Source organism: Bison bison, unplaced genomic scaffold (assembly GCF_000754665.1).
Source record: "Bison bison bison isolate TAMUID 2011002044 unplaced genomic scaffold, Bison_UMD1.0 scf7180017864312, whole genome shotgun sequence".
In the NCBI taxonomy this organism is placed as follows: domain Eukaryota; kingdom Metazoa; phylum Chordata; class Mammalia; order Artiodactyla; family Bovidae; genus Bison; species Bison bison.
The window spans coordinates 1,893,822-1,919,514 of NW_011494884.1; the positions used below are offsets into that span (position 1 = coordinate 1,893,822).

At 51.9% G+C, this 25,693-nt stretch overlaps 1 protein-coding gene and 1 non-coding gene across 2 annotated transcripts in view; one reads left to right on the plus strand and one right to left on the minus strand.

The window, feature by feature from the left end:
- The window catches only part of GALNT9 (polypeptide N-acetylgalactosaminyltransferase 9), a 115,219-nt gene that overhangs the window by 3,189 nt on the left and 86,337 nt on the right, over positions 1–25,693 (minus strand). Inside the window, exons 7-9 of the mRNA XM_010852450.1 lie at positions 8,599–8,784; positions 6,569–6,706; positions 4,978–5,073 (exon numbers count right to left, since the gene is read on the minus strand). Of these exons, the coding sequence (XP_010850752.1) occupies positions 4,978–5,073; positions 6,569–6,706; positions 8,599–8,784 (420 nt within the window). The remainder of the gene's footprint in view (positions 1–4,977; positions 5,074–6,568; positions 6,707–8,598; positions 8,785–25,693) is intronic.
- Positions 19,747–19,818, plus strand: TRNAE-CUC. The gene has a single exon. It is a non-coding gene; the product is annotated as a tRNA-Glu (tRNA).

The following is a 25,693-nucleotide window of genomic DNA, read 5'->3' on the forward strand; positions in this document are numbered from 1 at the left end:
GAGGAGGCTGGGGCAGCCCGATGGGGTGGGGGTGGAGGCTACGTGGGGAGGGCCCAAGACCCCAGAACAGCCAGCTGACAGCAGCTCAGAGGAGGCTCCGCCAGCCTGCCAGGTGGCCTGGGTGATGCTGTGCAGATGACAGGCCCTGCTGCAGATTTATGACCAAAGTGGCCCTTTCAGGTCATTTTGTCTGGGGACAGGTGATCACAGATATGCTCATGCCCCTTCTCTGATAACTTTCTGATGTTGAGGAGGTTTGAATCTAGGACCTGCAGCCCATGAAATGTCCAGCACGAGCTCCAAGTGGGCTACCTGTAGCTTCAGCCTTGCAGGTAAGGACTCAGTGGAGCTGAGCATGGTCAGTGCTCAGGAGGGCCAGCAGGGTGGGTGAAGCTGATGGCCCATCCCTGTGCCCATGGAGGACTGGACAGCCGGAGGGTCTGGTCAGGAGGCTGCTCTGCACTAAGGAGGAGTCTCCACTCCTGTGCCTCTGGCCAGCGGCTCCCCTGGCCCTGCCCCAGACACCCAGCTGGGGGAGCGAACTGGGCTGAGAGGGGCATGGGTGACTGTAGAGCGTTGCTGCTGGCTTGTGGGGAAGCCACATACTTTTCAGAAATGCATCCTCAGGAAGCATCGACTCTGGGATCTCAACTTCAGATTACTTGGGCTCTCCTGAGAGCTGGTGGGTCACATGCCCCAGTAGAAGGGATTGAGGGGAGGATTTCAATAATCCAGACTTGTGAGTGAATGGGCCGTCATTGAGCACTGGCTGGGAGTGGGTTAAGTGATGTTTATCAAACTGCCAGTCAGGCAAGAATTAGACACCTACTGTGTGCTCAATATGGTGCTGGGTCTAATGTGATCGAAGTTGCCAGATAGGAGTCCAAAAGCTCAAAGTCCAGCCCAGGACAACAAAAGGTTCACAGGCACTTGTCTGGGTCCACAGAGGGCTGAAGGCAACTTACAAAAACAAACAACAACAAAAAACAAACCCTGCAATATAATAAAATAAAGTACTGAAGAAATAAAGTCAAAGGGAAAATAGGGAGTGGAGAGATGTTATTCCAGGAAGGAGAGTAGTAAATAAACTGTATGAAAATGGGCAGGATGATTAGCTGCTAAACGAGAAGATTCAGAAGAGAAGAGGGGCTTCCCAGGTGGCTCAGTGCATGAGACACAGGAGACGTGGGTTCGATCCCTGGGTCAGGAAGATTCCCCTGGAGGAGGAAATAGCAACCCACTTCAGTATTCTTGCCTGGAAAATCCTACGGACAGAGGAGCCTGGTGGGTGACAGTCCATAGGACTGCAAAGAATGGACACACCTGAGTGACTGAGCATGCACCTGACGTATGCAGAGGTGAAAGGATTCAACGTCTGCAGTGTGCTTTAAAGTGACTCAGAAAAAAGTAGATGATGCAAACACAGCCCAGTCTGAACACCATCGCATCTGGATCAGGGGTGGAAAACCGTGTCTGTGAAGGTCAGGGAGCAAGCAAGCGTGCTCTGTGGACACTGTCGCATGTTCTTTTTCTTCTTTTCCATCCATAAACCTTTAAAAAGCTAAAAACCATTCTTTGACTGGCAGGCTGCTGTTTGCTGATCCCATGAGTGTGTGGTTGGTCATCTTAAGACTTTTCTGGATGTTTGAAAATTATCAGAATAAAACCTTACAAGTTAAAGGAAGGGCCTCTAAATGACCCCCAGGCTATCCAGTCCAGCCCAGGAGGGGTCCTGTGCCTATGTGGAGGTGGACACACCTGCCCTGTGTCCTTCTCAGGCACACTGGTCAAACCAGTACGGTGGACAGAGGACAGAGGGCTGGGCCCTACCATGAAGGGTCCATGCATTCATCTGTGTCCACTAGCTGAAGACTGTTGACTAACCATCTGCGGGTGTGAAGATTTTGGTCCAAAACTGGATTTCTTTATGGTCATTGTTATAGGCTGTATATTGTCATCTGCTTATTTAACTTATATGCAGAGTACATCATGCAAAATGCCAGGCTGGATGAAGCACAAGCTGGAATCAAGGTTTCCAGGAGAAATACCAATAACCTCAGATATGCAGATGACATCACCTTTATGGCAGAAAGCAAAGAGGAACTAAAGAGCCTCTTGATGAAAGTGAAAGAGGAGAATGAAAAAGCTGGCTTAAATTCAACATTCAAAAAACAAAGATCATGGCTTCAGTCCCATCACTTCACAGCAAATAGATGGGGAAAGAATGGAAACAGTGACAGACTGTTTTCTTGGGTTCCAAAATCACTGCAGATGGTGACTGCAGCCATGAAAGACACTTGCTCCGTGAAAGAAAAGCTATGACAAACCCAGATAGCACATTGAAAAGCAGAGACAGGGACTTCCCTGATGGTCCAGTGGCTAAGACTCCGAGCTCCCAATGCAGGGGGCCTGGGTTTGATCCCTGGTCAGGGAACTAGATCCCACATGTCTCATCTAAGACCTGATGCAGCCAAATAAATAAATATTTTTTAAAAAGAAGAAAAGCAGAGACACTACTTTGCCGACAAAGGTCCATCTATTCAAAGCTATGGTTTTTCCAGTAGACATGTATGGATGTGAGAGTTGGACCATAAGGAAGGCTGAGTGCTGAAGGATTGATGCTTTTGAAGTGTGGTGTTGGAGAAGACTCTTGAGAGTCCCTTGGACTGCAAAGAGATCAAACCAGTCAACCCTAAAGGAAATCAATCCTGAATATTCATTAGAAGGACTGATGCTGAAGCTGAAGCTCCAATACTTTGGCCACCTGATGCAAAGAGCTGGCTCATTAGAAAAGACCCTGATGCTGGGAAAGATTGAAGGCAGGAGGAGAAGGGGACAACAAAGGGCAAGATGGTTGGATAGTATCACCAACTCGCTGGACATGAGGTTGAGCAAGCTGTGGGAGATGGTGAAGGACAGGGATGGCTGGCCTGCTGCAATCCATGGGGTCGAAAAGAGTTGGACACGACTGGGTGACTGAACAATTGTCATAGGCTGAACTGTAGCCCCCCCAAAGTCATGTTGAAGTCCTAACCTCCCAGTACCTGTGGATATGACCTCATTTGGAAACATGGTCATTGCCAAAGTGCTCTAGGGAAAATGAGGTCACACTGGGCTTCTTGTTGTGGGTTAGTTGCTACGTGGTGTCCTACTCTTTTCATCCCCATGCACTATAGCCTGTCAGGCTCCTCTGTCCATGGGATTTCCCAGGCAAGAATACTGGACTGGGTTGCCATTTCCTTCTCCAGGGGATCTTCCTGACCCAGGGATCGAACCTGGGTCTGCTGCATTGGCAGGTGGATTCTTTACCACTGAGCCACCTGGGAAGCCCCATACTGGGTTAGGGTGGCCCTAATCCAACATGACTGATGTCCTGATAAGGAGAGAAGACAGAGACACGGGAGAAAGGAGGGGGAAGATGAAGATACAGGCCATACAACCCGTGTGCCAATGAAGGCAGAGACTGGAGGGAAGTGGCCACAAGAAAAGAACTCCAAGGGCCACTAGAGGCAGAAGGGAATGTCCCTAGAACCTCAGGAGGGAGCACAACACTGCTCATACCTGAATTTCAGATTTCTGGTCTTCAGAGCTGAGAGAATAATGAACGTTTGTCATTTAAGCCAGTGCCCAGTTGGCTGTACTTCATCATGGTGGCCCCAGGACACTAACAAAGCTGGGGATTGGGGTTTGGGGGCATAGCTTGTCCCCCTTAATATTTTAACAGCCTCCATGGAGACCAAACAGACTGAAGATGTTTGCAAAGAAGAAATCACTGCGAGTGTGTCTGGCCTGGCTGTGGACACAGGTCCATCAGATCTCTCCGTGGGGCTCGGCCACGTGGGATGGCCTCCCCCATCTACCTGCCTCCACCTGCACTCCGTTTCGAGCAGCAGTGAGGCCCCTTCTGCTGGCTGCCCCAGGGTCCTCGTGTGGAGAGGGCTTCCCTGGGGAACTGAGCAGGGTCGCTGGAACACCCACCCCTCACCCAGCCACGCGAGTCCCTGCACCAAAAACCTCAAGGCCGGCCCTGCACTGCTTCTCTCCACAGCAGGGCTCAGTGGGAAACGACCACGTCCACCTGTTACCTTGTGTTGCTTCCCCTCGAGGCAGCAGACAAACAGAGCTGTCCAAAGATACCCCACAAGACATGGCCCCCCACTTAGGGTCTGTGCCAGCCAGAGGACTCCCCTCCTGTGTCTGATGGGCCCAGCAAAGTGGATTTCTTCCTGGAGGCTACATTAGCATCTCGATGGGCCAATGTCATCAGGGGTCCTGTGAGGAGGTGGCAGGGTGGGAGGGAGAGAGGTGTGCTCTGTTGTCATTATAGGCTCAGGGGTCCCTCCCATCCGCAAAGTACCCCTGGGCAGCTGCGTGGACACGTCAGCATCCATGGATGTCCTAGAGTACAGATTCAGAGAGCTTCGAGGGGGCCAATTGTCATTTTGGGGGTTAATTTTAAAGAACACTCAACACTCATTGAGAAAAAGCATTTCTCCTACAAGCTGTCCCATACCCCTGAACCCACTGATTCCACTTGCAGCCTGGAGCCTGCACACTCCACTGGCCTGGGTTCTGGACACTGGCATGGATGTTTTTAAAGCCCTCCAGGTGACTCTGAGCTGCAGCATGGTTTGGCAGGTGTTCAGCTCTAAGAACTGGTGGTTAATGTGATACTGCCTGGGCTTGTCTACCCTGTGGCCACTGTTCACCTTCATCTTCCACTTCAGTCCACACAGCAGCCTGAGAAGTAGGTACCATGATCATCCCATCCAATGGATGGGGAAACTGAGGCACGGATGTTGGGTGATTTGCTCAAGGCCTGTTTGGCACCAAAGCTCTTGCTCTTAATTTATCCAGGGCCTGAACTCAGCCACTGTGGCATCAGGACACCCCAGCCAGCCTGACCCCGTTCCCTGGGCACTACTTCTGGCTATGGTCTGGGCTGTGGTCCCTGAGAGACATCACCATCCTCCCTACCTGGGAGGACATCCCGTGGCAGGGGTACAGGATGGCGCGGTCATCGTCCTCCGCTCCTTGGTCTAAGCAGTAGCCGCTGGCTTTGCTGTTTCTCACCTACGACCAGAAGCCAAAGGAGAAGCCCCATCACAAGGACCCAAAGGCCAAAGCAGGCTAGAAGGGCTTTACTCACCCGTCCCCTGACCAGGGCCAGCAGTCTCAGGAAGGGGTAGTCCTCCCAGGATGAGAGGGGAAGGGAAGAAGGGGAGGGGGAGGGGAGGATGGCACTCTGGCCAGTGGGCTGGCTGAGGACTGGCTGGCTCCTGTGAATGGCCTCCCCGAGTTCAGGTCTTTGGCTATATGACTGCAGCTCCTCCCATTAACAGTGGTAGGGTTGGTAGGGGGGTGTTGCTATTCCCACAGTTCCCGTCTGGGCCTGCTTAGAGGCTTGCGTGGCTGAGAGATGCAAGAGATGCCTGTGTGCAGCTCTGAGCCTCAGGACTCCTGCAGCTTCTACTCTGCCCAACCCTGACTCCACCCTGAGAGCAAGCCGGGCTGCCCTGCTGGGGGTGACAGACATGGGAGAGGTCTGTCCCCCAGCACAGACCAGGGCAGGAACACATCGCTCTTCCTGGCTTTAAGGAGAGGCGGGTATGGCCATGCATGTGGGGGCTGGGGCAGACAGGAGGGTCTTCCCACAGCTGGTGCCCCTCCTGGTGCGTCTCTGGGTCCTTCCGTTGTGCTCTCAACATGCAGGTATTGGCGGCACACGAACAAGGTGGTGCGTGTGACCACCTCCATGTGCAGGCCTTTGCACGTGTCTGCTCATGTTCACATGTCATTTTGTCTTGGCAACAAGTATTTGTAACATGCAGAGCATGCTCGATGGATGGGGTCTGTGTACAGAGGGGAAGATGTGTGGGGTAGCTCTTTGTATGTATGTATGTGAGCAAAACTGTGTGCAAATGTGTACTTTTGTGTCTGTGTACACTTACACGTGCATGCTTGCTTAGTCGCTCAGTCATGTCCGACTCTTTGCGACCACATGGACTGTAGCCCGCCAGGCTCCTCTGTCCATGGGGATTCTCCAGGCAAGAATACTGGAGTGGGTTGCCACGCCCTCCTCCAGGGGATCTTCCCAACCCAGGGATCGAACCCAGATCTTCCACACTGCGGGCAGATTCTTTACCGTCTGAGTCACCAGGGAAGCCCAAGAATATTGGTATGGGTGGCCTATTTCTTTTCCAGGGAATCTTCCCAACCCAGGAATCAAACTGAGGTCTCCTGCATTGCAGGTGAATTCTTTACCAGCTGAGCTACCAGGGAAGCCCGCAGACTTACACATGTATATGCATTTGCATGGATCCACGCATGTGCATGTGGGCGTGTGTAAACACATGTATGCGGCACATGTACACACATACACACGTGTCTCCGAATCTAGTTTGTGATCTGCGGTGGCAGGCACGCGTGTGTGTCCATGCAGCTCTTACACTGGCGTGTGACTGTGCCTGTGTGCTCTGCCGGCTGCTGTCCATGGACGTTCGCACAGGGACAGGCCAGGGAGCTGGGAGGCGGGGTGCAGGGTGCCAGCCATCCGCGGAGGCGGTACCTCTCCGTACGTGAGGGTGTCGTTGTACGTCCTCATCTCCGGGTACACGTTGTCCAGGTACCACTTGAAGCTGCGGCACTTCAGCCTCTGGCGCAGGGCCAGCCGCTCGGACACGTCCCCGAAGTCCACGCCTGGGTTCTGTGAGGCCAGAAGTGAGGCAGGGCAGGCGCTGGGGTGTGCGGAGCCCCAACAACCCAGGCCACGACCCAGGGTGGGGGAGCTGCGGGACCTACAGGCACCCCTCCAGGAGCGTCCCCGCCCTCAGGCTTCCTTGTCTGGGAGCCTCCTGCCCTCCCAGGATCCTGCAAGGTCCAGGGCAGTGGGGCTGATGGCAAAGGCCTGGCGTCTCTGGCCTGTTTGCAGCAGGTCCCGCTGGAGACCGGCCTGGTCTTCCATCGGCCACTGGTGGCGTGTGTAGGCCTGGTTTGCTTGTCATGCCCTGCACACTCACCTGGGGAGGTAACTCAGAACATCCTGAGTACTGCTGTTTACCTGGGCTGGGCCAAGGCATCTGTGCTACAGGATGATTTATGGGGGTTGCTGTGGGCATTAGCTTGACCTCTGCAGGGACCTGAGACCAAGTCCAGGCACACAGACATCAGCCACGTGCACGTGAGCCTCATAAACTCCAGACGCTGACCTTCCCTGGTTGGTGACACCCTACATGCGCTGCTGCTGGGAGAATTCAGCACTGTCTGTTCTTTCTTCATAACAAACCCCAACCCCCATGTGACAGCTCTCCTGAGTTCTGAGTCCTTGTAGCCAAACACTGAAGCTCAGGGTGGTCCCAGAGCCCCTGGCACTCAGTGACAGGTGGGGGATATGGGTGGGTTGGAGGAAGCCCGCTCCCTAAGCCCAGTTTCCTGAGGCGTTGATGCCAGCTAAGGACTGCCTGAGGGCCTGGAGAGAAGGGCAGACTCTTGCTGGATGCAGGTGCGAGTGGCCCTGAGAGATGTCACCAGATGCTGGGCTGTGATCTGTGATCTGTGAATGACTCAATTCAGAAGGTTCCAGTGAAGTTTAAAATACTAGGACATTTTGCATATAATGAAGATAATTGTTGCTTCTTAACTTTTTTGTTATACACATGAAGCTCTATCTTTTGACAGCTAAAAATCCACACACGCATGTGAGCTTATATGTGTGTGTGGATCCTAATAGAAGATCAAGCTTTTTCTGTGGGTGGATGTTAAAAAAAAAACTGTTCCCAGGACAAGTCTATCCCCAGAGACTCAAATCCTCCTGTGTCCAAGGAAGCAGCCTGTGTGTGAAGCCTGGTTCTGCAGCTGGTCGGGGTTGGGGGACAAGGAGAGCCTGTCCTCAGCACATACATGCCCATGTATGTACATGCATGCACAGGTGCACACACACACGTATGCCCAAGCCCCCTTCTCAGGCTGCCCTGCCCCCCAGGCACTGGTTAGGACCCTCTGGCTCACACCCAGCTCCTGCTTCTGGCCAGCAGCAGCAGGCAGACCCCTGGCGTGGGCCTCCTGCCTCCACTCCCCGCAGGATGGGTGGATCGGCTGCAGACACCACACATGAGAGAAGCCGCCATCCCCAGGCCTGAGACCCTCGTGACAGGGTCCTGTGGAGGACCGAGTTACATGCCTACTCTGCCACTCATCAGCTGTGCACACTCGTGTGTGCAAGGCATGGGGTCATCATATCACTGTGGACTCCTGCAGAACTGACATGAGAGGCTTCCGCAGGGCAAGAGGGATGCTTGTGCGTCCCAGGAGGGGCTGTGGTTGCCCTGGGGGAGCTCTCTCCTCAGTGCCACCGCTGCAGCCTCTCAGGGGCTCGTAATATCTAGTGAAGGAGCTCTTGTGGTGGTGGAGGGGGCTGCCAACGAGTGTCACAGCTGTTGGAAACAGGCTCTCCTTGGTGAAGGAAATGATGTTTCTGAGATGGAGCTGTCCAGGAGGCCCCGCACTGCGTGGATGGGCTGTGCCCTTGGATGACCCTGAGGCCGTCCCCAGGTGTTACCCCCGTCCCCAGCCCCTCCCCGCCCAGCTTGGCCAGCTTACGGTCATGGGGATGTTCCAGGCCATGTACACGTGGGACTTGAAGCCGTCCATCCACACCTCGGCCGCTCGCAGGGCATTGCGCTTGGCGTAGTAGTCGATGTCGTTGTTGTAGGGCTTCTTGGTGCGCTCGATGTGGGCCACGCGGGAGCAGGGCAGCACCTCCATGCTGCCACCACACTGCCACACCTGCGGGGCACCCGAGGGCCCTGGGTAGTGGCCCTGCTACTTCCCGACAGCCGGGAGGGAGAGAGCGGGGCCAGGGGCCAAGGGCACCATCCTTCCCTCCCTGCATCCCCTGCCCACGGTCCCCAGGACAGGTCTTCCCTCCCGAGGGCACAGCACGAGGAGGCCTGGCCGCCTGGGCTGTTCCAGGGGAAGAGGCCAATGAGAAGCTAAGGCCTTGGGCTAGGTTCACCAAAGCCTGGGCGCAGGCTTGCCTCCCCTTCTGGCTGCTGCTGCTGCTGCTGCTAAGTCACTTCAGTCGTGTCCAACTCTGCATGATCCCACAGATGTTAGCCCACCAGGCTCTCCTGCCCCTGGGATTCTCCAGGCAAGAAAATTGGAGTGGGTTGCCATTTCCCTCTCCAATGCATGAAAGTGAAAAAGTGAAAGTGAAGTCGCTCAGTCAAGTCCGACTCTTAGAGACCCCATGGACTGCAGCTCACCAGGCTCCTCCATCCATGGGATTTTCCAGGCAAGAGTACTGGAGTGGGGTGCCATTGCCTTCTCCCTCCCCTTCTGAATTTCCTACCAAATCTCATTTCTTTTGCACATTCCACGATCTAAACAATGGAGGGATTTTTCCTGACACCTTAACACTTCATTATTATCCCTCTCCTGTGGCCCTCGCCCCAACTCAGCATTTGCTCCGGGCCTGGAGTCTGGCCCGAGAGAGCTTACTTACCACCAGCAGCTGCCTCTACCACCTCTGAGCTGGAAAAACCAACCTACAGTCTAATTTTAAAAGAGCAGCTTCCTGTGCAAACGCCACCCAAAACACTCCAGATAACTTCAATCCAAGGGTGCACTTGATACGCAAACAATGGCTTCAAGCACCCCTGACACAATCTCAGTCTAGAGAAAAGTCTAAAGAAACAACTGCTCCTCTGCAAACAGGGCTCCCCAAAATCCCTCACTGATGCAACCTGCATCATGATCTCCTTTTATGCCTGCTTACTTCCTGCACTGCTTCACCTCAACAAAACTCAGCCTTACTAGGCATGGGCTGTGTTAGTCTTCTATTCTATTCTATCCCATCCTGCCTGTGATGGTTAAATTTTGGGGGGGGGGAATTTTTTATTTTGTATTGGGGTACAGCTGATTAACAATGTGATGGTTTCAGGTGAACAGCAAAGGGACGCAGCCATACGTATACCGTATTGGGGCTTCCCAGGTGGCCCCAGTGGTAAAGAACCCGCCTGCCAATGTAGGAGAGGTAAGGGACGTGGGTTCGACCCCAGCCCAGGGATCCATTTCCGATATAGAAATGGATCCATTCTCCCCCAGACCCCGCTCCCATGTAATGGTTAACTTTATGTGCTGTGTGGTGCCCGGATATTTGGTTCAACCTTACTCTGAGTGTGTCCAGGAGCATGTCTCCAGGGGAGATGAACACTTAGGTAGGTGGGCTGAGTAAAGCAGATTGCCCTCCTCACTGTGGGTGGGTCCCAACCAATCAGTTGAAGGCCTGAGTGTACAAAAAGGCTGAGAGAGGCACAGTTCTTTTTCTCTGCCTGGCGGTCATCGAGCTGGGATGCTGGTCTTCTCCTGCCTTCAGCCTTGGGTTGGAAACATACCCTCGGCTTTCCTGGGTTTCCAGCTTGCCAGCTGTGGGTCTTGTGCTTCTCAGCCTCCATCACTGTGTGGGCCAAGTCCTTATCATCTCTGGAGAACCCAGACTAATATCCTACCATATCACATCCCACCCCATCCCACTGAAAAATGCTAGTACCATCCACCAGGTTGATGTCACCATGAACAAATCAGTCTGATCAACTTGGCCCAAGCTCTCTTCAATCAGATTGTTACCCCTAAGCCTCTGCTAATTTAGACATTTTGGAGGTGCCAGGCACATGCTCAGCACCTTACTCAGTTCATCTCACTCACCCCCACCATTACCCAGGAAGGACGGGTACCACAGGCAACATTCTCCCCACTGTACAGAAGAAGATACTGAGGGTCAAAGAGGTTAAGCCATTTACACGAGATCACGGGATATGACCAGGCCTGACTGATCCACAGCCTCTTAATGTTAATGCGGTGCTGCCCACGCCTCCCACACACAGACACTGTCTCCTGGAAACTGTCATCTTTTATAGTTGAAATGTAACATCAGTTCACAAACATTTGTCCACTCAGCCAAACACCTAAGAGCTGTAGTTTCCGATCGCAGTGAAGATGAGCTTTAATTCATTTCCTGTTGCCCAGTTATTAGACATTTAAATCTTCCTCCTTCCTCCTTCAATAGTTCCTTCACTGTTCAAAACAATGCTGCAATCTACATTAAAAATGCTTTCTTGGGACAAACCTTTACCGTAACTTGGCAGGCATGGGTGCTTTAAGCTAAAGTCTTGATGACAAGTACAATAGGGAGTCTCTCAGCCTTGAGCATGGGTTTCATTCTGCGGGTCCCTCTGGCCTCTTGTTTGGCCTTCTTCAGCCGAGAAGTTCTCCCTTATGCCCAGTTTAAGTGGCACCAGCTTCCTCAAAGCCCATTTCTCACCCACAGTGACTGTGAAGAGTGGCCGTGATGCCTCCGGGCTCCAGCTTGAGCATCCAGAGCCCATCTCAGGGGCCCCTGTGGAGAGGCGTGGAACGTTGAGCCTGACACCAGTTTAAGGCCACCCACATTTCCTGGGACTGCCATAAATAAGGACCACAGGCCAGGTTCAAACAACAGACACTTACTCTCCCACAGCTCCAGAGGCCCTGCTCCCTCGGGGGCTACAGCAGAGGACCCCACCTGCCTCTCCCAGCTTCTGGTGGCCCCGTCCCTCCCACCACACGGCCTCCTTCTCTGTGGGTCTGTGTCTTGCCTTCCCTTCTCCTCTCTCTGGTAAGGACACCAGCTGTCAAATTTACAGTAGTTTGGTTTAGTCGCTAAGTCGTGTCCAACTCTTGCGACCCCATGGACTATAGCTCACCAGGCTGCTCTGTCCATGGGATTTCCCAGGCAAGAATACTGGAGTGGGTTGTCATTTCCTTTTCCAGGGCATCTTCCCAACCCAGGGATCAAACCTGGGTCACCTTCATTGCAGACAGATTCTTTACCAACTGAGCCACCAGGAAAGCCCTGTTGTGCTGTGCTGTGTTAAGTTGCTTCAGTCATGTCCAACTCTGCGATCCTATGGACTGTAGCCCAACAGGCTCCAGGAAGCCCTCTACACCCTAAATCCAGGAGAATCCCATCTTGAGACCCCTTACAGATTTTAGGAGGATGTATCTCTCAGGTTGCCATTCACCCACCATAGCCACCAAGCTCTCATTTCAGGAAAGAGGACAGCCTAGCCCTATTGCTCCTGTGTCCCCACTCTGCCTCCAGACAGAGGAATAAGGCAGGAAAATCTCTCAGTGGAATGTCGATGGCCCTTCCTCACATCACGCATAGCCAGGATAACAAATCATGTCTGAGCAAGTCAGACATCCTGGGCTGGGGAGGCTGCCTGCTCCTCGTGGCTCACTGAGCATGCACCCAGCACCAGTTCCCCTGGCCCAGCTCACCACCACTTGGGACCACCGCTCTGCACCCTGCAGAGGGCAGAGAGCAGCATCTGCCTCCCTTGCTGGATGGTGAGAACCCTGCCTGCTCTGTGTCAGAGATGCTGGCTGAGGTTTATGCCTGCATCGTCTTGCTTCCACATCACTGGAGGAGGGACTGCTGCCCATCCTGGCCTGACCCTAGGGAGTTACAGGAGGAGGGTGGAGGGCACTGCGGAAGCTTTGAAAGGCCAGGCCCGTGTACAACTCCCACCCCTTTGGGTCACTGTGCTATGCTTAGTCAATCAGTCATGTCCGACTCTTGCGAACCCATGGACTGTAGCCTGCCAGGCTCCTCTGTCCATGGGGATTCTCCAGGCAAGAATACTGGAGTGGGTTGCCATGCCCTCCTCCAGGGGATCTTCCCAACCCAGGGATTGAACCCAGGTCTCCTGCATTGGAGGCAGATTCTTTATTGTCTGAACCATCAGGGAAGCTCAAGAATATTGGAATGGGTAGCTTATCCCTTCTCCAGGAAAACTTCGGGACCTAGGAATTGAACTGGGGTCTCCTGCATTGCAGCTGGATTCTTTACCAGCTGAGCTACCCAGGAAGCCTGGCCATGACTTTGGCTCACACATTTCTATCAAATTCCAGCACAAGGCCTAGCTGCCCGCGAGCCTGGGAATGCAGGTGGACACTTGGTGATCCAGGAACCTTCCAGGAGGCCAAACATAGAAACAAACAAAAGAAGCTCTGTAGACCTGCAGGGCAAGCATCTGTCCATCTTCTGTGGCCATCGTCACCAGACGTTTCCGAGGGGCCTCCCTGCTGTTCATCATCCCTGCCCAGTCTCCACCTCAGGCTAGAGGTTCTTCAAAACCCATGCCCAGCCATCCAGTCCTCTGATCCTCCCAGGACTCGCCACCCCTCACCCCTGCTCTCTCTCTGCTGGTCTCAGATCTTGCCCCACAATCTGCCACAGCTGCTGCCTCCATCAGGAACACCCTCCTGACTGGCTGCCTCTCCAGGTTCAACTCCTCAGATGTCACCTCCTCCGTGATTCCCTCCTGAACACCCCATTTAAAGCTGCAGCCTCTCCTGCCTCATTCCCCTGACCAGCCTTATTTACCTCTGTGACTTCTGTCTCCTTCTCACATGGGACACCATTGGACTGCTGATTTCATTTTGTCTGTCTGTCCCACTAAAACGTAAGCCTTGTCAGTGGGGTTTTCCACTGCTACATTCCCAACTGATAAAGCTGGACCAGGAGATAGCAGTGAGGTGAAGATAAACCCCAACACTGCCACGTGGGATGGGCGGGGGATTAACCTGTCTTCAGCGCAGATGAAAATGAGAACTGAGGTGTTAAGAAGCACATCCAGCATCGCACAGCTAGTTTGTGGTGGGCAGGGACTCAGAACTGTTGCACAAAGCCCCTGAAGTTGCTCTTCACCCAGGGCTGTGGAAGGTGTCATGGGGCTGATCCACATGATCTAAGTGTTCTGGTCACACCCACTCTGTGTCACAACTGCTGATTATTAATATCTCAACCAAGGTGGTTAACTGCCACCCAAACAGAATAGCAGACGTGAGGCAGAGGGCCAGGGGTCAGGCCTGCAAGCAGCTGCTTGGAAGGAGGCTCAGGGCACCTGCCCACCCCACCTGAGGGACCCCCCTGCCTGCAGGGACCCCTGTCCCTCAGCCAGCAGGTCTCCTCAGCTCCTGGAGCCTCAGGGCTGGAATTCCAGAGCAGCAGCTTTCACACATAAAAAGTCTGGAAATAATGGTCTGCCAGCAGGGATGCCAATGAAAGCTCATTCATCCTCCAGCCCCAGCGTCATCCTGATCTGTGCCCCAGTAGAAGCCAAGGCACTGGGACGGTGACCTAGTGACTGGGCTGAGTGTGGCCTGGGGACGGCAGGGAAGGCGACAGCGCCTGGTGCCATCCCTCTACGGATGCTCATCGTGAATCAAGTCGCCATTTCTTCTGGTTTCTTCTCCATCTTCTTCCTGCACCACAATGATCAAAACAACATTCCTGGAGAGCCCTGCTATCAAAAAGCCAGTGCTTCCTGTGGCCTGAGCAGAAAAGGAAAACAGAGCTGGCCACTTGGCCTTGGCATTCATCCATGTGGTGGTGGGAGGCGATGGGTCTATATATCATTTTTATGGAGACGCTTCTTGACTCTGAGTTCATTTCCTTAACCGCACAGCCTCCCCGCAGCCAAGAGAGTGGCACGCGGCCCCTTGCTGGCCCCGCTTCTCTGTGAGCCGGTCTGTCTTCAGGGCGCTGAGCCGGGGCTGGGGAACACAGATGGGGTGGGGGGCCTGCAAGCACCGCCAAAACAGGGGCACCCCAATCTGCTCCATAGTAGGACCTCCTGGTGTGGCTAAAAATCCTGTGGTCTGGGCCTCACCCCCATCAACCACATCAGAACTGATGATCAGATGGTGGGCTCCCTGCGGACTGGAGTCTGCACTCAGGCACAAGGCCGTGCTGTCCCTGGGGCCTCCTGGGAGGCGGAGGGAGGCGAGCCCCACGGTTCTGTTTGGATAAAGCTGAACTCAGGGGTCCCTGCTGTTGCAACCAGGGTTTCCAACTGGGACCCTCCAGAGAGGCAATGAAGTGACGAGGCCTACAGGTTCAGCCCTGCAGTGAGACCTGTTCACACACCCAACTCACAGTTACCACCAGATAGCTCGCCCTGTGGACATGCAGTGCCCTGTGGAACTACCCCCGCCCCATGGCAGGGACGCTCAGGAGGCTTGCCTGGGAGCCCACCAGGGCCTCTGCTCTCTCCCGGCAGCAGTGGAGTCCGAGGGTCCAGCGTCCCGGCCACTGGGACAGAAGGCAGGTCTGTGCTGACACATCAGGCCCAGAGCAGAGACCCAGCGAGTCTCAGGTCCTTCAGAGCTGGCGGCCCAGCCAACAGGCTGGGCTGATTTTCACAGACGCAGCCCCGGTCGCCTACCAGGATGGAGGAGGAAGCAAGGTCGGACGCCTGCTCCCCGCTGACTCAGGGTTGATCCTGAAGCCCTCTGGGGTCCCAGGGTGGAAGCTGGAGAGAGGCCAAGGGTACTCAACTCCTTACTCCTAGGAGTGGTCTGGGAGCCGGTCAGCAGTGTGGACAGTCAGGCCCAGCTGGCCCTCCTTGATCAGAACTGAAGTGTCTTTGGGAGACCTGGAGGGAGGTGCCACTGCAATGGCTGAGCTCCTTTTTATGCATCCGATCTCCCCACAGGCAGTTAATGACTGTCCAAACAGATGCCCGCCGTAAAACACCAGCCTGGAAACACAGGCACAGTCTGAGCCGTGAGCGCCTCCCCAAATGTCTATCCATCCTTCTTGCACTTTCAGAGGACCTGGGGACATCACCTCCTTCAGGATTATTCAAAAAGATTACCCCAAAGGGCACTGGAAAAGAAGGCGTTGACTCCTGTGCCCAAATGCACGTTCATGACCTGTAACAGCTGGCTCACTAGGAGATGGCTGGCGTAGCTGCATGGACTCAGAGAGGCCAGAGAGGAGCTCTGCAGAAGGTCAGGGCTGAAGAGGGGAGAGGAGGGCTGGCCTGTGTATTAACTGTCTTTTTACTTTAAATTTTTATTTTTATTGGAGTGTAGTTTATCTACAGTGCTGTGTTAGTTTCCAGTGTACAGCACAGTGATCCATTTATACATATACACGTATCCATTCTTTGTCTTTTCTCTTTACTCTGCTGCTTTGACATCTGGGGCCTCGCTGACCCGGAGGGACTGTCTCTCCCAGGTTCCTAATTCCTGGAGGCTGTAAACCACTCACTTGAGTGCCTCTTTATGTGCAAACCAACCAGCCTGAGCCCACCCCAAAGCCCCTCTAAGAGCTCTCACACTGAGGGCAGGGCCAGTCCCATGTCCCAGAGCCTTGGAGTTACTCAACCAGCCACCGCTGGGCTCCCCTGCCTCCCCGATCCTTCCCTGGGAACCTTGTAAAGGTTCTGACCCTGGTGTACCCCACTCTCTGCCTCTTGACCTCCCTGTGGCCCCTCCTCCTGGAAACTGGCAGTAACCCCCTCCTGTCAGTGGCCATCATCTCCAGACCAGCTGGCTTCCCCATAAGTGAATAATGAAACAGCTGGCCAGGGCTGGCAGCCACCTGGGGGCTGGGACACAGGTGACAAGGGGTCTTAGATCCCAATTCCCTCTCAGATTTCATCTTGCAGAGCAGGGTACACCTCCCTCCATGCAGGCCCAATTACTATTATTATCCTATGACTGCCTGGGAGGAGGATTTTAGCTGCTGGGCAAACTCGGAGTGTCCTGATTTGAGAGTTCAGAAGCTGCAGACTTTCACATGAGGGCCTTGGAGAGCTTTCTTTTGGTCCCAGCATCCTCATGACCTCCCTCTGGTCCAGCCTGTTTGAAGCCCACTTGGGAAGAAACCATACAGAAACGCTGGCTCTTGGAGATGCAGACCCGAGACACAGTGGCGCCTCCCGAGCCACTTTGACAGAAGTCATCAGTTTCACCAGTGACCTGCTCAGGACCCTTGTCTTGCTCAAATGATCTGCAAGTGACACTGGGAGGCTTTTGGTGATGGAGCTGCAGCTGTATCACCCTCTTGCAGGCCGCATCAATTATGAAATTATGTGCCTGGAGATGACTCCTGGCTGGCATCTGAGCCCCCGCCCATCCCCAGGACTCTGCTGTGAGCCCAGGTGGGAAGGGTTTTCTGAGTGAGGCCCTCCGCTCCTGGTGATGTTGTTTCACAAGTTCATCCACCAGAGCCATCCTCCCTCGTTTCCCAGGGAGCTCAGGTCCTCTGGGTTCTCGGAGGGGCCACGCAGAGGGTGGCGCGGCCCAGTCCTCCCCGACGGCCCCAGCTGGCCATTTAAGTCTCTGAGGCCCGAGACCTGAGGATGACGAGAACGACCCTTTTTCGGTATCAGGACTGCCTGATAACTTTAATGAGCAACCACATTTCACTGGATCCGGGCAAGAGTGCACGTCTGGCTGCTGTCTGTGTGCACAGAAAGTTGGGGGTTTAGGGGACCCGGGGTAAGGCGTGCTGCTCCAAGCAGCCACTCGGACCCACCGGCATCTCCCTGGGGCTCCGCGCCCTCCCAGTGGCTGTGGATGGAGAAGGAGCGCGGGTGTGGAGGGTGGCCTTGGAGGACTCACGGCTCAGACTAAAGCCGGGGAGCACGCCGCCGCCTCTCCGCATTGCCCCATCGGGGAGTTAATGGATGGTGGTGGGGGAGACCACACCCAACAAGGCTGGGCGGTGCCAGGCTCCGGGGAAGGGAGGCGGGGCTAAGCGACCCTGCAGGCGGAGGAGAGGGGGAGGGAGGAGAGGAAGGGACGGGATAGAGGAAAAGGGGGAGGTTAGGGGGCGAGGAGGGAAGAGACGGGTGAGAAACAAAAGGGAGCGGGACCATCCGGCCTAAGTGCTCGGCCAGGTGGAAAAGAAGGGGCGGCCGCTGAGTGAAGGCTGGAGGAGCAAATGAGAAGCCCCTGGCGGCCCACGTCTCTTTGAAGGTGGCAGCTGTGCCGGAGCGGGGCGAGGGGCTGGCATTCCCAGGCTTCTCCGAGGAGGGCTTGTCCCCGTGGGCTTGTTTATTACTTGGATCCACACAAGAGGCACCGCAGCAGGGTAACAGGCAGGGTGGAGCAGCCAGAGGTGGGGTGTGGGAGCCCGGCCTGGCATCTTATCACTGTCCCACCCTGCGGCCCAGAACGGCATTTTCTCTGGCAGAGGGAGGCTCCTGGCAGATGTCGGTGGGTCCCCAGGCCTGTAGTAGGGGTTCCTGGCTTCCCTCCGATGTGTCCCGGGCCTTCACTGGCCATCTTCCTCCTGCGATCCATGAGCCCTCATCACCACTCGGAACCGGTTCCACAGTCTGTGAGGGGAAAACGCTTTCTCTTTGGACCTAAGAGCAGGGAACTCACTGCGGGACCGGAGAGAGCCCGAGGGGCGGAAGCTGATGCTTTACTGAGTATTATTCTGATGTTAGAGCCGGCTTTGTCCAGGCCAGCTATAAGGACCATATTCCTGAGTCTGAGTGAACTCCGGGAGATGGTGATGGACCGGGAGGCCTGGCGTGCTGCGATTCATGGGGTCGCAAAGAGTCGGATACGACTGAGCGACTGAACTGAACTGACTGTTACATGGTGAGAAAAACTTGGGCCTAATTTAGTTTATTCTTGACTCCTAGGTTTACGTGTGATGAACTGTGTATGTTTCCTTCTGGGTGTTGGAATCCACTAAGCATGATAAGAGTTGAGTTTCACCTTGAAAATACTGAGGATGGGACTTTGCCTGTCAAGCTATGGCCAATGTCTACTCACATTGGCTTCTTTCTCTCTCTCTCTCTTTTTTTTTTTTTTTTGCCTTTGTAATAATCCATGGATCCGAAACCAATCAAACTGTCCATCCATCCACCCACTTACTCATTAATAAACCCATTCATCCACCCATCCACACTTATTGAACACCTATCCACCATCCACTCATCTATGCATCCACCTAGCCATCCAACCATCCATCCATCCATCCGTCTACCCATCCACTCACCCACTCGTCTACCCATCCACTCACCCACTCGTCCATCCATTCATATATTCATTCATACATTCATCCAGCTACCCACCCACCCATTCATCTATATTAGTCCTTAAATCAACATGACTCTAGGCACTGTGCAAAGCTGTATTAAGAACAAATTGAGAGGCGAAGGAAGCTTGGTGTTCCTAGCCCAGACCTCTAGGGAAAAAGTTGTTTATAACATAGGCTGAGGCTGAAAGGAACCTAGATATCCTGCCTCACACTGTCTCACCTGGCACACACCCAAAAGGTACGAGCCACCATCTTTCTTTTGGCAGTACAGAATTCCTCCCTTTAACCAAAAAACTGGGCTTCATATCCACTCTGGAGAAAACCATGTGCATGATTTCTTTAGAGATTTCACATGTGAACCTAATTTTTTGAAATTATTTACAATCTGTTCAACTGCCTGCCGCCCCGCCCCCCACGCACTCTCTGCCCGGGCCCAATTATTTCAGGAAATAATTCCTAGAGCGCAGCCAAGGCAATGCCTCTCTCTTGTCGCACAAACTCCTCACTCTGCAGGACCGATTCATCTCCAGGGGCAGAATTTGACTGGATTTAGCTTTGGAAAAGCAAGTCGCAGCTCCCTGGACTCAGTTGGGCTCAATTCATAAATTTTTGACAAGAAAACATCTCTTCCTGGACCATCTCAGGCCATATATATATACACACAAATATGCTATAAAAAACAGCTGCTTCTGTGTTCTTATGCCAGATGCACAGAAACTTTTGAGCTGAGTTTTCATTCCAAATTCCTCCCACTTGTTTCACTGAACAATTTGAACATCTCAAACAAAAGAAAAGAAAAAACTAGTTTCCTTCCTTCTAAACAAGTGGTTTTCAAAGTGTGATCCTGGAGGAATTCCCTGGTGGTCCAGTGGTTAGGACTTAGCGTTCTCACTGCTAGGGCCCGGGTTCAATCCCTGGTTGGGGAAGGCAGCCAAAAAAAAAAAAAAAAAGTGTGGTCTTTGAACCACAAGCATCAGCATCACCCAGCACTCCTTAGAAATGCAGATTCTCAGGTTGGACTTCAGACCTGTTGAATCAGAAGCTCTGCAAGTGGGGCTTCCCTGGTGGCACAGTGGTAAAGAATCCACCTACCAATGCAGGGACACGGGTTTGATCCCTGATCTGGGAAGATCCCATAAGCCTTGGAGCAACTAAGCCCATGTACTACAACTATTGAGCCTGTGCTCTAGAGCCTGGGAGCCGCAACTACTGAGCCCATGTGCTACTGAAAACCCACAAGCCCTAAAGCCTGTGCTCTGCAACAAGAGAAGCCACCACAATGAGAAACCGGCATACCATGACTAGAGAGTAGTCCCCACTTGCCGAAACTAGAGAAAAGCCAGTGCAGCAACGAAGATCAACACAGTCGATAAATAAATAAAATTATTTTTAAAAAAAGAAGAAACTCTGCAAGTGTTTTAACAAGCCTTTTGGGGAGTTCAGAGGTTTGCTGGAGTTTGAGAACAGATGTGCTAAATGCTGAGTCTTCTCACCCCTCCCCTACCCCCTCTCATTAGTACTTCAAGCGCTTGGCATAATCGTCTATTTTAGTAGCTCTGTCTCTTGAACACTAATTGAAGGTGGGACCACATCTTCTTGAGTTTTCTCTCCTCAAACATAAGTGAGGCTGTACTTTTTAAGTCATGATTCCCAAGCCCACTGTAGTTGGAAGAAATGAAAAAGGAGATATTTAGTTAATAGGGGCTTCCCAGGTGGCTCGGTAGTAAAGAATCTGCCTGTAATGCAGGAGACACAGGTTTGAAACCTGGATTGGGAAGATCCCGTGGAGAAAGATATGGCAACCCACTCCAATATTCTTCCCTGGGAAATCCCATGGACAGAGGAGCCTGGCAGGGGTCCTAGTCCATGGCGTTGCAAAAGAGTCAAACATGACTTAGCGACTAAACAGCAGCAAGTTAGTGTCATGGATATGGAAATCTTTATTACCTGCCCCCGCAAACATATAGGAATGATAGACAAAATGATTTTAAAAGTTAAAAGTACATATTAGAAAACAAGATGGAATTCCCCTTAGCTCAGAAAAAGCAAAAACATGATAGTGTAGTGAGGCTGAAGCTCTAAGGCACAGTCATCTAAGCTTTATGAGGAGACAGGTGCTGAATGAGTAGCCAGGATCCTTGCAGGAAACCAGGGCTGAGACTAGGCTCCCTGATTATGAGTAGAAGCTCAAATCAGCTCTGATTGCTCCCTGGTTTTCAGCCATAAACAATCAACTGAGAGAGGAAGCAGAGGTGTACACAACACCTTGGAATCAGGTTGGTTCTCTGAATAAGAAATGAAACAGGAGATCTCAAGGTGAAAACTAGAGTTCAATAAAAAGAAAAAAGAAAACCTAAGCCACTAAATTCTGATCTGGGGAGTGCTCGGACAAGATAACCTGAAACTTCCAATAACAAGCGAGTGTGGTGTGAAAATACAACTCCCATGAAAGATGAGCTGTCAAAAAATTGCAAGGCACACAACGAAATCCAACTAGGAGAGTCATCAACAAACCCAAAGACGGGTAAATTTAAACTGAAGGAAAGAGAGAGAAAAGAATGACTAAAAAGGTCTTAAGTAGACTATTAAGATTTTCAGAGATGAAGGAGTGAGGGGAAAGCATTCATCAATAAAGAGCTTAGGGATCAAAATAGGCAGCTATAAAAAAGAACAACCAGATATAAAAGGCACTAATGGAAGATGTCATAAAGTGTATTAATTGAAATCAAAATCCAGAGCTAAAGAGGTGGCTTAAATAGTCACCTGGACATGGCTAAAGGTAGAATTTATTCATTGGAATATGGAGCTGAGGAAATTACCCAGAACACAAGGCAGGATGAGGAAGATATAGTAAAGTGGTTGAGATCTGAGGAGATCTGGAGGGTTGATGAGCAGCCCCACCAGGTATCCAACAGGATTTCCAGATGAGGTGAGGCCACATACAAGAACCCGAGCACTTTCTAGATCTGTAAGCTAAGCCTCAGGATGATGACCTAAACCAGGACTCAAGAAGAATACAAGGCAAAGGGTCTCAGAACACAAGGGATTCAGGGCCCAGAACTATCTTCCCATCCATTCCTGTGTGATACTAAACTCAACTGATGTACAGGTGGACCAGAGTTTGATAAAATGTTTCTAAAGTTCATACAAAAGAGGAAAAACAAGAGAGCAGCCAGAAAGACTCTAAAATAAAAATGAAGATATATGGACTTCCCTGGTGGTACAGTGGATAAGCTGATCCACTGGAAAAGACCCTGATGTTGGGAAAGATAGAAGACAGGAGGAGAAGAGGGTGACAGAGGATGAGATGGTTGGATGGTATCAGTGGATTCGATGGACATGAACTTGGACAAACTCTGGGAGATGGTGAAGGATAGGTAGGCCTGGTGTGCTGCAGTCCATGGTGGTCTCAGAGTCAGACATGACTTGGCGACTGAACACACACACAGTGGATAAGAATCCGCCTGACAATGCAGGGAACATGGGTTCGATCCCTGGTCTGGAAAGATCCCACATGCCTCAGAACAACTTAGCTCACGTGCCACAACTACTGTGCCTGTGCTCTACAGCCTGCAAGCCACACTGTTGAGCCCACGTGCTGCAACTACTGAAGTCCACACGCCCTAAAGCCTGTGCTCTGCAACAGAGAGTAGCCCCTGCTCTCTGCAACTAGAGAAAGCCCATGTGCAGCTACAAAGACCCAGCACAACCAAAAATAATAATAAATAAATAAAAATGAAGACACATTCATTTAGTAGACAATAGCACCCCACTCCAGTACTCTTGCCTGGAAAATCCCATGGATGGAGGAGCCTGGTGGGCTGCAGTCCATGAGGTTGCTAAGAGTCAGACACGACTGAGCGACTTCACTTTCACTTTTTCACTTTCATGCATTGGAGAAGGAAATGGCAACCCACTCCAGTGTTCTTGCCTGGAGAATCCCAGGGACGGGGGAGCCTGGTGGGCTGCTGTCTATGGGATCGCACAGAGCCGGACACAACTGAAGCGACTTAGCAGCAGCAGAAGCAGCATATTTTATAAAGCAGCAGGCTAAGAGTAGAAAGTTTAAAATAGATACAAACACTTCTAGAAGCACTTAGAATATGATAAAGAGCACCTTTCCCATCAGTGGGAAGGGGTGGACTATTTAATGGATAATATGAAAAGAGTTAGTCTACCATTTAAAAATGATATAAAAGCAGATCACAACCTTACTTATATAATGAACATATTCCAAATGGATTAAAGCTTTTAATGTAAAAAAGGAACTATAAAGTGTCAGAAGGAGATGTGGTCAAATAGTCTTTCAAATAGGCCTTTCTAAGAACGAGAGCAAATGAATGTCATTTAAAAAAGTACATATTTACATTAAAAAATTATCTATATAAAAAGTCAACATCATAAAATTAAGAACAAGGAAAGCATTTGTCTCACACAATAAAGCATCAATATCCCTACTGTATAAAGTGCTCTTAAAATCTACCATGAGATGCCCCAAGAAAATATTAGCAAAGAAAGAAAAACATATGCTTAACAAATGTCCAAAAATGTTCTAGCTCATTAGTAATTGAAGAAATGCAAGTTGACCAACAAAACATTCCCTGTGTGTCTTCCATATGTGAAAAAAGGACGATTATATTTAATCAGAGAAGAGGACAGCAGAGGATGAGACAGTTAGACAGTATCACCACCTCAGAGGACATGAATTTAAGCAAATTCCGGGAGATAGTGAAGGACAGGGAAGCCTGGTGTGCTGCAGTCTATTGGGTCACAGAGTCGGACATGACTTAGTAACTGAACAACAACAAATATTTAATCAAGGCTCCAGTATCCTTGCTGGAGAATCAGGCAGACAGAGGAGCCTCAGGAACTTATGGACTTATGGTCCTTATGGACTCTATGGTCCCTAGAGTCACAAAGAGTCGGCCACAACTGAAGCGACTTAGCACACACACATGTGTGTGTTACATGCCCAGGAAACTATCTCATCATGTACCATTTGAGAACACACACACACACCACCTCTGGAGGAGGAGATGGTAACCCACTCCAGTGTTCTTGCCTGGAAAATTCCATGGAAAGAGGAGCCTGGTGTGCTGCAGTCCATGGGGTGGCAAAGAGTCAGACAGGACTGAGTGCTCACACACATGCTCACACCACCTACACAGCACAAATCACACACATACATACCACACACACAACCCACATACATGGACACACACCACTCAGACCTACACATCACAGACATGTAGATATACAGATACATGCCACACACCACACATCACACACACACCACATACACAGACACAGACCCCCATACACCACACATAGACATGTAAACACACACCACACACAAACACGTATACACATATAGAGGAGGATTTGGCAAATTGTATCAAAGACCATAAAAACATGTGTTTCAGGTGACCTAGCAAGTCTACTTCTAGAAATTCTATCCTGAGGAGATACTGAAACCTGAAGAAAGATACAGACAAGAGAACACGATCTCAGGGCTGCGTGGGGTGTAGGGGCTGCCGGTCACAGAGCCCCACTATCAAGTAACTGCTACAGCAGGTGGACAAAGGACACGCATGGCCTTGGGCTTTCAAGAAATGTACACATAGAGAACCTAAGCAAGCATGCAGTGCCCATCATGCATATGTATACTCTGCACATGGGGAGACCGGTTAGATACACACAAGGGACCTCTGGGAAGATGTCCACTCCAGCAAAGGCAGAGACAGGATCCTGGGTGACTCAATTTTGTTCCCATTAGCTGACCTTGTATTTTTCTAATGAAAGTCGCTCTTATAAAGGGGAGAAAATAGTATTGCAGAAATCCTTGTGCAAACAATGAGCACTATCCCATGCCGGTTACATTTCATTTAATCCCCAGACGGCCCCAGGAGTCACGTCCTGCATGCCCCTGGGGGATGAAAGTGGGAACCGAGGTTCAGAGGTGGCCCAGGTGCCTAACAGGCAGCGATAGCCTCCAAATGCAAGTCTCAAGGGCCCTTTTGAAGACCCCATGTCGTCCAGGGTTTTCTCCCAGGACATTCAGTGGGTGGAGACTTTCCCTCCCCTGCCTGCATTCATCCTCACCTAGCAGGCAGACAGAGCCACTCATGACTAGAACACGCCCTCCCTGAAGCAGAACTGCAATGGGCCTTCACAGTCTGTTCACCGCCCTCACTGAGAAAGATCAGGGACCAGCCTGAGGGCTGCCCATGCCCTGCACCTCCCCCGCCTCGGTGTCTCCCTCCACCAGTAACCAGGCCACTTCCCTGCTCTGGGTCCACTCCTGGAGAACAGGTAAACCACCCCCCGGGCCCAGATGGTGTAGCGCTAATGCAGCCCCTCAAAGGGTTGGAGCTGAAGGCGCTGCAGTTACCCTCAGTGCCTCCAGGCTTGCCTGAAACACTGTGGGGGAGGCAGTGACTGGGAACAAACGATTTCCAGTTTCTGCACAGCAGAGCTTTCCAGAGCAGGCACTCCCCGTTTGATTCTGTCCTGACCTTTATTAAACCTAATGGACGCAACGGATTCATTTCCACCTAATTGGCTCTAGGACTTTCCTCATTAGGGGCTGAGCAGTTGGCAGTTTTACAATCACAGAAATGTAAATTGGCCCCGAGACCACAGAATTACTCCTCTAATTGGAATGAATCGATCAGAAGGGCTGTGTGGCCACCTGTGTTAATGGCGGATCAGAAAGTGTGGTGGCTGCCAGGCCTGTCTGAGTGGGAGCAGGGGTCCTGAGAAGGCTGGAGGAGTACACGGCCTGGGGCCACTCAGGGTGTC